This window comes from Canis lupus, chromosome 20 (genome assembly GCF_011100685.1).
Source record: "Canis lupus familiaris isolate Mischka breed German Shepherd chromosome 20, alternate assembly UU_Cfam_GSD_1.0, whole genome shotgun sequence".
In the NCBI taxonomy this organism is placed as follows: Eukaryota; Metazoa; Chordata; class Mammalia; order Carnivora; family Canidae; genus Canis; species Canis lupus.
Window position 1 is genome coordinate 38,676,153 of NC_049241.1, and position 13,686 is coordinate 38,689,838.

The following is a 13,686-nucleotide window of genomic DNA, read 5'->3' on the forward strand; positions in this document are numbered from 1 at the left end:
ATGCCTAATACATGTCTTTCCTTCCTTCCCTCCCCTCCCACCACAGAACTCTTTTTAAAATAAAAAGTAAAGAGGAAAGAAAATAGACAAAAGCATTACTAGTTGCAACCTCATCTTTAAAGTGCAATTCTCCCATCCATGAGGCTCAGAGCTCCTGCGGGCAACAATTATCTCTCGTACATCCTGACCTCATCTGGCATGGTATAGGAATGCCATATGGGTGGAATCAAGCTGCTAGGAAGCTGACAGAAAAGTCTGAATGAGCAAGCTGCCTCTCAGCCTGGGCCTACCTCCCTGTGCTTGTGCCTGAGTATCCTCAGAATACTCCCAGGAACACAGGATTAATACCTTTTGATAGAAATAGAACATGGCACAGGATTCGGCTTTCTGGTGTTAAAGATAACTACATTTCTGGGTGGATTTATGGAAACGCAACTTTTTCAAAAAGCAAAGCTGCTGTGTGAAGAAGCCTGCTGGGCATACACAGGCCTCCATTCACTTGGGCACCTTCCTCTCACTGATGAAAGCTTCTCTGAGGAATGTACAAAGTGATGTTTGTTGCTTTGTGTCTGGCTAAAGTAATACAAGACTGGGGCAGAGCTGATGGGGAGAGGGGGGTGGAGCAGATGTGGGGCCACTACCAGAGAGCTGGTCTTGACGATGGAGAAGATGCTGCCGAGAATCCCTGAGCAGATGAGCAGCTCTTTCTGCTGCCTCAGGTGAAGGTGAATGTGATGGAGAACCACGGGAAGCAGGATGCGGCGGGATTCTGAGAGAGAAAACACAAGGGTGAAGCAGCCCTTCAGAGAACTAGCTACCTCTGGAAGCCAGTGACACTGGGGGTCTTAAATGGTCTTAAAACAGGTGGGGCTAAAACTGGTGCCAAGCTGGAGGTCACTCCTTCCCTTCTGAGGGCGTAAAAGACCACTTCTGGACATTACGAAGACATCCCACAGCATTGTCTTTCCATCTCTCTTTCCTTCTTTCTCATTTTAAGCCTCAATGTCTATGGCATTTTGTGCAGGATGAACATTAGGCTACTTCCAAACAAAATCTCTTAAATGACTAGATTTCAAATTAAAAGCATAGCTTACAGTGAAAATTCCATTTACATGACACACCTAGTTCTGTGAACTCTACTGATTGGACCTGCAGACTTGATACGGATTATAAATGGTCGTTTTTTATGACGCTCTGGCTAGGTGGCCTGGCATGAGCATTAACTTGGTGGCAGCCATTAGGTCTATCTCCTAATGGCTCAGGGGACAGGTCTGGCATGTTCAGAGCAATGAGTAGAATAGTAGCAGGACTTTGTTTTGTCCTAAACCTTTGATAATGAGCTAATGCTAATGCTTTTCTCCTTAATGTTACCTGAACAACATTTTCATCAGGAGATGACTATATTTAGAACTGTCAGGAAGGCTGAATCCTCGTTCAAATTCCTTTATTAACTCACCCTAAGGAACCTTAGGCAGGTTCATTCCTCCTATAGGCTTGCTTTTTCCCATCTGTATGATGAGGTACTAATGGCCTTTTCTGCATTTACTTCACAGGTGTGATGAGAAGACAAAGTGAAATACAAGTGTGAACATTTCTGGTGCTCTGCACTCCTATGTGGTCAGTGACTGTGTGACTCTGCAGGTACTCTCCTATCTGGCCAACATGATGTAGTCAGATTACCAATAATAACAACAAACAAGCCAGGGCATTTTGGATTTATTGTTCACGTCTGACCATAATTAAGTGTTCCAGACAAAATTCAGAAAGAATTGTTTTTTTCAGCCAGAGACCAATTACATGACTTACAAGAGATTTGGGGCTGTCTTGTCAAATACTTAGAATATATTCAAATAAAATGAATGACAGCTATTTTATGTTTAAAATGATGGTTGGACAAAAGAGGAATTCATAATACATTCTGCAGGCCAAAATACCAACAGAGAAGAATTTATAACAACCAATAACTACCTGCAGAGAAAACAATAGTTTCTTGCCAGAACCTGCTGAAGAAGAGACCAAACTGATGTGCTCTGAGAAGACTTTTAAGTGTTGCCTAAAAGACAACACTGGTAAAAATCTCGCTTCAAGGGAGATGCTGCAACTCAAACATTCAATGAAACAGAGATGCAAATGAAAATCTGGTGGTGGCCTGTCATCTCAAAATCCAACTACAAAGTTCTACTGTCACATAAAGTTTAGAACGGTTGTTGTTAAGTGATTATGGGAAGGAGTAAGTACGTGCAAAAATGTTAGAAATAAAGGATGTCAGTGAGGGCACTTTGCTGTCCCCCTTCCCACGTTCTTTAAGCAGTGCACAAAGCTTGAACGTATGCAGTGGCCTCCGTGTCAATGCATACAAACCAGTGCTAAAAATCTCCAGCCCATGAAGTGGTGAAGGGAGAAGTGTTTACTATAAATAGTTATTGGTAGAGAAAAGCTAACTTTCTTAGTGTCAGCTTTGCCATGAATAATACACTAGCAGAATTAAGTTAAAGGGAACATTTATTTAGTATTGCAATTGTGTAGCATTTGGTTGAGAAATTATTGTTCTTATATTTTAAAAGTCAAAGATTTTTACTACCAAAAATTCTAAAGGTAAAAATTCTAGAGACACCTGGGTGGCTCAGTGGTTGAGCACCTGCCTTCAGCCCAGGGCATGATCCTGGAGTCCCAGGATGGAGTCCCGCATCGGGCTCCCTGAGTGGAGCTTGCCTCTCTCTCTGTGTGTCTCTCATGAAATATTAAAAAAAATTCTAATAACAAGTGTTTCGTTACTGTTTGAGATTTATTTTTGTAACACAGAAGTTTATCCTATGACTGTGATATTCCATTTAAAGGCTAAGGCTCATATTGATCTTAATTAACATTTGGCCATTGAGCACTTGGTACTACTGCCAGGCTGATAATGCTAAATGTAGTTTAAGGTATGAATCCAGAGGTTCTTTCTGAAGGGAAGTCTGGGCTGTTTATTATTTGTTAGGCTGCCGTGAGCTCTTGGGGTGTGGAGGGCTTACTGTTTATTTCTTTGTCTAATCCTTAGAGGTTCTTTCAAAGACTGGAAAGGAATCTATCTGAGACAAGGAACAAAGTAAACACAGTGGGTCATCAGGGCTCCCTTTCAGTGTCTCTCTAATTTCCTTAACTTACTCTTTTTTTTAATAATAAATTTATTTTTATTGGTGTTCAATTTGCCAACATATAGAATAACACCCAGTGCTCATCCCGTCAAGTGCCCCCCTCAGTGCCCATCACCCATTCACCCCCACCCCCCGCCCTCCTCCCCTTCCACCACCCCTAGTTCGTTTCCCAGAGTTAGGAGTCTTTATGTTCTGTCTCCCTTTCTGATATTTCCCACACATTTCTTCTCCCTTCCCTTCTATTCCCTTTCACTATTATTTATATTCCCCAAATGAATGAGGACATATACTGTTTGTCCTTCTCCAATTGACTTACTTCACTCAGCACAATACCCTCCAGTTCCATCCACGTTGAAGAAAATGGTATTTGTCATTTTTTTTAAATTTATTTTTTATTGGTGTTCAATCTACCAACACACAGAATAACCCCCAGTGCCCGTTACCCCTTCACCCACATCCCCCGCCCTCCTCCCCTTCTACCACCCCTAGTTCATCTCTCAGAGTTAGGAGTCTCCACGTTCCGTCTCCCTCTCTGACATTTCCCACACATTTCTTCTCCCTTCCCTTATATTCCCCCTCACTATCATTTACATTCCCCTAATGAATGAGACCATACAATGCTCGTCCTTCTCCGACCGACTTACTTCACTCAGCACAATACCCTCCAGTTCCATCCACGTTGAAGCAAATGGTGGGTATTTGTCATTTCTAATGTCTGAGTAATATTCCATTGTATACATAAACCACATCTTCTTTATCCATTCATCTTTCGATGGACACTGAGGCTCCTTCCACAGTTTGGCTATTGTGGACATTGCTGCTGTAAACATTGGGGTGTAGGTGTCCCGGCGTTTCACTGCATCTGTATCTTTGGGGTAAATCCCCAATAGTGCAATTGCTGGGTCATAGGGCAGGTCTATTTTTAACTGTTTGAGGAACCTCCACACAGTTTTCCAGAGTGGCTGCACCAGTCCACATTCCCACCAACAGTGTAAGAGGGTTCCCTTTTCTCCGCATCCTCTCCAACATTTGTGGTTTCCTGCCTTGTTAATTTTCCCCATTCTCACTGGTGTGAGGTGGTATCTCATTGTGGTTTTGATTTGTATTTCCCTGATGGCCAGTGATGCGGAGCATTTTCTCATGTGCATGTTGGCCATGTGTAGTATCTGTTCTTATCAGTTTAATATCTGATACGTCCTCTATCCTTAACTTACTCTTATCCCTTTGGGCTATACCCTTCACTCTTGTTCCCCCTCCTTTCCTTCTGCTTTCCCAACCTGCTAGAGGTGTGGCAGGCCCTATGCTTGGCAGCTGTAGACTTGTGAGCCTGGAAATTGCTCTGCAGGCCATCCCATGGGCATGGCCCAGGCTGTGGGTTCTTAAGGATAAATCATGAGTGAGGCAGTAGGCCTACATCTTGGCTGCATTATCTAACATAGTTCCTCAAATACTCTGCATTTTTAGGGCCACAGGCTTCTTGCATAATGGCTGATAAAACCAATCCTTTGGTTACAACTTGATAACACCCTGGAAGAGGAGGAAAGGTGATTCTGACTCTCATCCCAACGTGATTTACCTGAGAAAGAAAACAGGCGGCTATCCACAGTTCTGGCGATGGACTGTAGCTTCACCACATCCATTGACTGTCCAATGTGCACAGTGCTGGGCATGCTCCCTAGAGTCCCTCTGACAAACTCTGCCACCTCCTGCACGGTGAACATCTGCAGCAGCTCATCAAAGATGGTTGGGAAGGAATTAAGGAGTGCAGCCTGCAGAAGCAAGTGAGGCTGTGGTTAGCACAGAGTAAGGTGTCTAACTCATGTGATCAGACAATCATACCCAGGGGTGAGAGGCTGAAAATGCATTGCAGCACCCCTGCCTCATGGAGGCTCCTCCAGGGCCTTTAACTCCACACATCCCCTACAGCACTCTTGGGGCATGGAACACAGGAGCAGAAAGGAAAATAAAACAAGAAAATTTGCTGGGGCCCAGGCCACTTGAAGCTTTCATAATTTGCCAATACATTTGCTGGCAGGAGAAGGGAATATAAAAAGAAATCAGCTCAATATGGTTTAATAGCCATAGCTGTTTTGCTCACAAAATGGATTTAAATTTTTTGTCTGTCTCTATGGTCAAACTCTCAACTTTCTAATTTTGGTCTCAAATTCAAGCCGGGAATTGCTCAAAGAAAATACGGTGGAGAGAGCTGAGCACCACCAAGCAGCATGAGCTGAGCTCTGCTCACAGCCCTGTAGCCAGCAATCTAGCTCTGAAAACTGAACCATTTTCCCAGGATAGGGACATTGACTTGAATATATAAAATCTGACGACTTTGTAAATCATGTCCTTCATGTGATGCTTGGCAGTGGCAAGTATAAATCCACAAGGTTGGAGAATGTGTGGATTTAGTCAGCTGTGAACTCTTGAAGACTGGGGGTGATGCTGGCATACAGTCTGGCAACCTAGGTGGCCCAGACGGGAGTGTTTGTATTTGGAGATTTCTCTTCATGGATCTCAGCTCTGGTAGACCCATGAAGTGGCCTCTTCAGGACAATCTGATAATAGTTCCAGAGCCTTTCAGAGGCAGTGTAGTATAGGAAAAAGAAAACAGGTATTGGAATTAAACAGACATGAGTTCAAATCTCAGCTTTACTACATATCTGTCACATAATCTTGGGGGAGTTACTGCCTATTTCTCTGTTTTTCTCATCTATAAAATGAGAATGATGCTATCACTTATCTCCTGGTATTGGCACGAAAAAAAATTAAGTGCATTAAGTTAGTTTCCAGCAGAGTGCCCAGCACCTCACTGGTCTTTGATAAATACTGGTTCTCCTTCTTCTATGTGGAAGCAACACAAAAGAGGCTTTCCTACTTCTCAGTCCTCTTACACAATTAACCCAGAATCCACAAAGGGGAATGGAGTGTCACTGTGAGATCAGAAAGTGAGGGTGCATTCCTCTCACGTGGCAGGTAGTGATGGGGAGTGGGGTGGGGCTGCTTTCCTTAACTGCTTCAGCAGGCAGTAGATACTTGCTTACAGTAAGTGAAAATTTATGCCATGGGGAAACAGGCTGGTTATCATACTGTAGTCTGTATTCAGGCCAGACCTAAGGACAGAACTTAGATGAATTCTATCTACAGATTTATAACTCCTTGGGATATCAAAGAGATTTTTTTTTTTTGCAGCAATTAGAACAAGCACAAAAACCTATTATCATAAGCAGTTAGATACAAAAGACAAAGTGGGAAAAACAGGCCTTTCATAATCCACAACAAACCGTAAATGTTTTCTTAAATGGCGAGCTTTCCTATACTTATGCACTGGGACAGAAGGACATTGGCATCCTAACATCTCCTAGTAGTCAAAGAAAAGACATATAATCTGACTGAAACACAGACTTGCTGAGAATTCTGAAACTCATAAAACATGAGCCTGACACCAAAGAAGCAGGTCTAAGCTGAGACTAGATCTGAACTCTCCTGATGTGATAGGGACATGCCACTGAGTACAAGGCATTGCTAAGTTCTGAGAAAGCATATCTGCCTTGCTCGGCTAGCTACCTCTGAACACCTCATATCTCTGTATGCTGAGGGGAAAAGTAGGTGTCCTGGGCCCTTCTTGGTTTGAACAGATGGGCAGGAGGACAGATAGGAGGAGGAGGATGCATTGTGTGAGGTGTTTCACAAGGGAGGCCATGGAATGACCTTTTCTTATAGAGACACTAGAAACCTTAGGGAATTCCCACTCTTTTATAAAGTCTAGCTTGCAGTTGCTCACATGTTCTTTGGTCCAAGGGGCTTAAAGGCAATTGGCATCAGGGGCAACATACGGTCAAATGGAAAACAAAAAGCAGACTATTCTAATCTTAAAGGAGGCATTTAAACATACATTTGCACTCATGACAGTCCTGGTAGCAACTGAATGAATGGACGGGAGAGTGATCATTGCTGATAGGTTTTGAGTAGTAATTGGCTTCAAAAAAAAATCAAAGAAATGCATCTATTAGATAAAATTCTGACATTTATTTATAAGAGAAAATAACCCCCTTGTGATAGGGTATGTAATAAACAATATCCTTGATCCTTTCTAGGGTGAGGCTCCCTGGAAAAGGTAACAGCTGACTGGAGATTTGTAATATAAGGAAGTAAATTTTCTTCCCACACTGATATTTCTAATAAAATTTAATCTTAATTCTTAACTGAAGTTTTCTAGTTATGTCTGCCTATTTTACTCTTAACTTCTGGAGTGGATAAGTACTAATCTAAAGTTTATTTTTTTAAGTTTCTTTAAATTAATAGAGTGACTAGGAAACAAAATTCTCTATACATTCTGACCATTCCCTCTAAATAAGATGTTCATAAATGACAAATATTATGGTAACTAAATAAATGTGGTGCAAAGAGGGCTTCTGAGAATAAGTTGTGCTTCTTCTCTACCATAAAGTCACTGGGCTGTTTTATATTTGGCAGCTGGGGCAGAACTGGCTTTGAAGTAAAAGTAGCGTTTTGTTCTATTAGGTATTTCCTTGCAAATCACCTCTCACCCAAACCTCAGGAGTCTGGCAGTGCTTCTGCAACTCTAGAAGCCAGAGGACAAAGAAACAAACAGGGAAGGCAGACAAGAACTCAGCAGCAAAACATCCCTGCAGCTCAAAGACCTGAGTGAAAAGAAGTGTTTCCGAGTTTCTGCTGTCCAGACTGAGCACAAAGCGGATGGACTGGAAAAGTTCTTGGATGCTGGACCGGAACTGCTCCTCCTCCATCCCACAGGTGGCTCGGGAATACAGGATCCTTGACTGCACAATAAACTTGAAAAGGTACTCCAGGGCCTGGAGGGGATAGAGAGGTGTTACAGATAGCCAGAACTAACACAGTAGGGCATCAAGGGCAAAGTAACAGTAAATTCTACACCAAAATCAGGTGATGGACAATTTCAACTGTGGAGACAAGCACTTTTTTTTTTTTTTTAACTTTTCCTCAAAAGCCCAAATGGGCACTGAACAGAAGCTGACTTCTTACTGAGAGAATCACCAAATTGTTTCACAACTCTTTTTGTGGTTCTGGAAATGAGGAACCACAGACTGTTATGGGAGCAGTTGAATTCAAGAACATACAGGATCAAAAGAAAATTAAGTTTCTTTGCATTTTTTTTCAGGTTTGGAAATAGGAGGCTTCAAAAGCAATGATTTAACTTCTCTTGAATTTGTTCCAAGAAGGAATTAAGGAGACTTCTGCACCTTTGAGATATAGCTAGGGCCTGATACAGTGCCAGCCTTCTCACTGGGGATCAAGTCTAGAGAAAACTTACCCCAGGTTGCACAGCCCCAGGCAGAACTGACACATTCACTCTCTATCCTCTTCCAAACCAGGACACATTCCATACCCAATTTTTGACCACTGCAGAAGATGAAGCTCTCATAACATGTTTTAGGAGCAGAATCTCACTCTGAGGAGTCCCTGCAGCTTGGCCCATGCTTATGAGCACAGTAATTATCTTTTAAAAGAACAGATTGAAAATCTAAGACTCTGCATTCTCATCAAAGAAATGCCACAGATTTTCCAGATACTGGAAAGGCAGAGACACTAGAGAAACTTATCCAAGAATGAAACAAATGGAGTTCAGCTACTTAAAATATATAGTAGGAAATAATTCTTAAGCTACCTTTCATGACCTATGCATGTATAAGGTTTGGCAAAACAAACAAACAAACAAAAAAACAAAAACAAAAAACAAAACAAAACAAAACACACTTTGTTTTGTGGCCCAGATAGAATTCAGTTGGCATTGCAGAATGGCTAGGTCAGAAAAATGCATCTTCCAAACCTTGTACCAGTAGAAAAAAGTTACAGTGTGTGGCCTTATCAGCATAAATGCTACAGCCTCTGTTTCTGTAGCCTTTTAATGGTGGTCTGGAAAGAACCAGGAAAATCTGTGCTACATACTCTAATTTTAAAAAGAAAAATGACCATTTTTTCTTCTTTCAGTTTGAAACAGCTAACACAAGAAAAGTATTGAATGGCTTGAAACATCCACTAGTTTCACAGTAAAAGACAGAACTAAACAGCAGAATTTCTTGCACTTCCTGAGCATGAGTGGTGGAGCCTATGAGATTTATGTAAAGTTCTAGGGTGCTCCTAACCCTGTGTGGAGACAATGGACACTTAAACTGTGGGTGAAGAGTTTGCTCTGTCAAATTCTACTTAAGTTAATAAACCTGAAGGGAAAAGCGATCCTAAGAATTATTATAACCCTCTATCACAAGAAGATCCACTGTGCTTGCTCTTTCCTGATGCCTGGAGGACCTGATGCAGCTCAGCAATGAAAAGTGTGCTATCTTTTTAGAATGTTGCCAAATACCATCCTCAAACCCACCAAAGATATCTCCTACAGGCCATTCACAAGGGAACAAACAACCGAGTAAGAAAATCAAGGACTCTTTGTTTTCACTTTCCTTAGTGGTCAAACTTTCTTAGAAAGGTCATGACTTTGAAAGTGAAAGGAAGACATGGGGTATGGGTGGCAACATGTATTGAATCAAGAGTAATGAAGAACAGGTTTCCTGGTCCACACTTTATCACACCGAAAGGAGAGTTGCCAGACCAGAACAATGTGTATACATGAAGGATGAAAAGAGGATTGGATATGGACTTACTGATTTAGTCAAGAGGATTTATCAACTAAAATTTGATGAAGGGGGGGATCCCTGGGTGGCTCAGAGGTTTAGCACCTGCCTTTGGCCCAAGGAATGGTCCTGGAGGCCTGGGATCGAGTCCCACATGGGGCTCCCTGTGTGGAGCCTGCTTCTCCCTCTGCTTATGTCTCTGCCTCTCTCTCTCTCTCTCTCTCTCTCTGCATCTCTCATGAACAAATAAATGAACTTTTTAAAAAAAATTTGATGAAGGGGAAATGACCTGATAGAACCTTAATATGGTATAGATTAGTATGAGATGCCAGTCAAACAAGCTTGAAATGATGAGAATAAATATGAAAGTACCTCAAAAAAGTGCTCCCCCAAAGGGAACTCCTCTTTCTCTTCACCCAAACCTGATATCCTGAGGTACATCTCCTGAGGTAACCCTGAGATCAACCTAGCTGATCTAGCTAGACTCCTTGGAACCAGCCTCAGTTTTTCCCTTCTGTTACCTCTCACATCAAATTTATCATTTGAAATCCCTTGCTTTGGTCATTATCAGCCACTTTTTGGTTGCTTGAAAACTCAAGCTTCCCAGGGTTTTGTTTTTGTTTTTGTTTGTTTTTGTTTTGTTTTGAGACCAGAGAGAGAAACTTAAGCAGTCTCCATGCCCAGTGCATAGCCTGATACAGATCATGACTTGAGCTGAAATCAAGAGTAGGAAGCTTAACCAACTAAGCCATCCAGGCACCCCCTAAAGAGGGTTTTAAACATGCTGTTTCTTGTTTGGAATGCTCATCCTCCTACTCTGAACATTGATTTAAGTCCAGAGGTTACCTCCTCAGAGAAGCTTTTCCTAAAATGTCTGAAGTAAACCTTCCTCTCCAGCTAGTCTATCCTATGATCCCGTTTATTCCCTTCATAGTATTCATCAAGTTTTTTTTCACGGACTTTGTGTATTTATCTGTGTTACATGTCTGTCTCTCCTCCACTTGAATGGAAGTGCTATGAAGGCCTAGCCTTTTCTGCTTGGGCCCCTGCTGAATCCCCAGTGACTACTACAGTGTTTGACACATGGCAGGTATCAAGCAACACTGAGTGACTGGATGACTGAATGAATTATTCTTAGGAGAACAACTTCTGTGTTTGCTTCAGTATCCTGAGCAATTAATTTTGAGACTCACATAGAATATCTTGCATTTAACTCAATTTTTATCCCCTCAAATATCTATGAGGCATCTGACAGGTACTGGGTTAAGAGAAGAACAGAACTCAGGCCCTGCCCCCACATCAAACTCAGAACACTGCTCTACATCTGTGCTTCATGCATGCTTCACTGGGAATGTTTTCTTCAAGGGGAAAGGCTTATCTTACTCCTCTTTGCATCCTAACACCCACGATAGATGCTGACTGCTTTGTAGATACGTATTATTTGAAGGAGCACAGAAATAATACTTGTGGCCTTAGAGTTTTACAGAATGTACAGAGAAGAGGCAAGGGAACACAGACCTATGACTCTGCCTCTTCAGTCTGATGATGCTTGGGGAAACACCTGTCTCACCTGTTACCATGTGGATAAGAACAGCAAAATCACAGGCCCAGTAGTACTTAGAGCAGATGATGTGAAATTAAAAGAGGACAGAGAAAAAACAGAACTTTGTTGCCCTTCTTTTATTGCTAACTGGAAAGGGTGGGAAAGACATAGTTAAAAAGCAAATGAAAAAAAAAAAGTAACTCAAGAACAAGAAAACGTAGGGGCCAAAAGGGAGAAAGCACGGACTCGCTGTGAGTTCCCAGAGGTTATGGCGGCTTTCTTTAAATAGTTATCTGGAGAACTGTTGAGCAAAAAAGGGATCAACAGTCTCATAGGTGGTTCATTACAGTAGAAGCAGTACCATAAAAAGAAGTTACCAGAAAGTTAACTTGCAATGAGGATTTCAGTACCCTGAAAACTGGAGCTGCCCAGAAATGCAAAGGGCTGCCTTATCATGGAACCTGTCCATAGAGGAGCACTGCCAGGGGTTACCCTGGGTTCCTCCAAAGGTCAAGGTTTTAAGATTATCTTCTTCTCAACACATCCATAGATAGTGCATCCACACTTAGGTCTTTTTTTTTTTTTTAATTTTTTTTTTAAAATTTTTATTTATTTATGATAGTCACAGAGAGAGAGAGAGAGAGAGAGGCAGAGACACAGGCAGAGGGAGAAGCAGGCTCCATGCACCGAGAGCCCGATGTGGGATTCGATCCCGGGTCTCCAGGATCGCGCCCTGGGCCAAAGGCAGGCGCCAAACCGCTGCGCCACCCAGGGATCCCCCCACACTTAGGTCTTTTTATTTAAAACAGTTCTACAATGTTTAGTTACCACTGAACAAGGGAAATTGTTGGAAGATCAGTTCTAATCAATGTTGCCATCAACATTTAGAAGGAGATATGATGCTTTGGCCAGCAGAAGCAGAGACGGATGCTGTTGACAAAAACTAGATAGGCAGGATGGCCAGGAGCTACATGCACATCATCCATCCTGCCTGCCTTAAGATAACATTATCCAGAATAAAGATCTTCTGGGGCAAAACCAAGGTGAGGAAAGGGGAGTTATGTGGTCAACAGCATTCCTGAAAGCACACTAGTGTACTAGGATGTCTGCTTGTCCTGCACACTATAAACCATTGAGATTACTGACAAACAACTGCAGGGGTGGTCCCTTTATGTACAGTGAGCTTAGTACATTACCCGCATGGCTTCCTGAATATGGTCCTGTCGAATCAGTTCTGCTGAGCAGTCCATGTACCACTTCAAACAGCGGATGAGCTCCCTGGGAAAGAGAACAGTTCCAGAAACCCCACTTTAATTCAAAAGCAATGCAGCTTGAAATTTTTGCAGCCCAGAATTAGCCACACAGGAATAATATCCTGCTGATGAGCCAGAATGTAATGATGGATCCATTAGGCTGTGGAATCTCCAGATCATCTGAGACCAGACAACATATCTCACTCAGACAGCCTACTTCCTCCACAGAGGTGCTACATTTTAATTAGCAATTATAATCATTCTTTCTCACTCTCCCTGACACACATTTATTCTTTGATTATAAGAAATTACCCCAAATCCCGGATTTTACATGTATTTTTATTTTGTCTAAAATTGCTATGTCTCCGGAACATACAACAATTACTAGTAAATAGTAGACACAGATAAAGGTATATAGTCCTGTATGCTCCTCCTTGCTTCACCTTTATCCTATATATTTTATTTCCTTAGGCCCAAGTAACCTGAGTGAAAGGAGATGACAAGATCAGAAGGCCTGCTCCTTTATGTGGCAATAGAGCACAGAAGTCAAATACAGGCCTTGGTCAGACAGCAGGGTTCACATCTGTGGCCTATCAATTTCTAGCTCTGTATCCTTGGGCAAGTTATTTGATCTCTTTGTGCCATTTTCTTTATTTAAAATACAGAGAAATCAATAGTACACTTCAAAGTTATTGTGAATACTAATGAGATGATGATGCTTAAAGCACAGCATAGTGTCTGCCCTACAGACTGACATCAAAGCACCAGAGTACCAGTAACTCCACAGTCTTGTTACCTTGGGTTTTACTTATATTTACAAAACTTGTGGTAATTCCACAGAAGAAAGTGATGGCTTTTTAAAAAATTGCTTCAATCGTTCTAAATAACCTGTTTCCCATGTTAACTATTTATATTTTTTATCAACTTTTTATTTCTTTGACATTTATTTGTGGGTGCTATATTTACCTATTCACGTTTCTCATGAAAAAAGCAAGACTTACTTTTAGTAGCTTTGCCATCATTTCCTAGAAGGAAAAGTATGACAAGTATGTAGCAAACTATGGTTTAAAATGTCAGCTCAAAGACCATACATAGCTAATACCCTACTCAACAGTGAAAGAAAGTTG

At 41.8% G+C, this 13,686-nt stretch overlaps 1 protein-coding gene across 12 annotated transcripts in view; it reads right to left on the reverse strand.

The window, feature by feature from the left end:
- Window positions 1–13,686, reverse strand: part of DOCK3 (dedicator of cytokinesis 3) — a 504,793-nt gene that overhangs the window by 69,033 nt on the left and 422,074 nt on the right. For all 12 annotated transcript variants that reach the window (XM_038566321.1, XM_038566316.1, XM_038566315.1 and 9 more), the window contains 4 exons: window positions 12,503–12,584; window positions 7,799–7,969; window positions 4,714–4,906; window positions 642–769 (listed from right to left, as the gene is read on the reverse strand). In XM_038566321.1, the coding sequence (XP_038422249.1) occupies window positions 642–769; window positions 4,714–4,906; window positions 7,799–7,969; window positions 12,503–12,584 (574 nt within the window). The remainder of the gene's footprint in view (window positions 1–641; window positions 770–4,713; window positions 4,907–7,798; window positions 7,970–12,502; window positions 12,585–13,686) is intronic.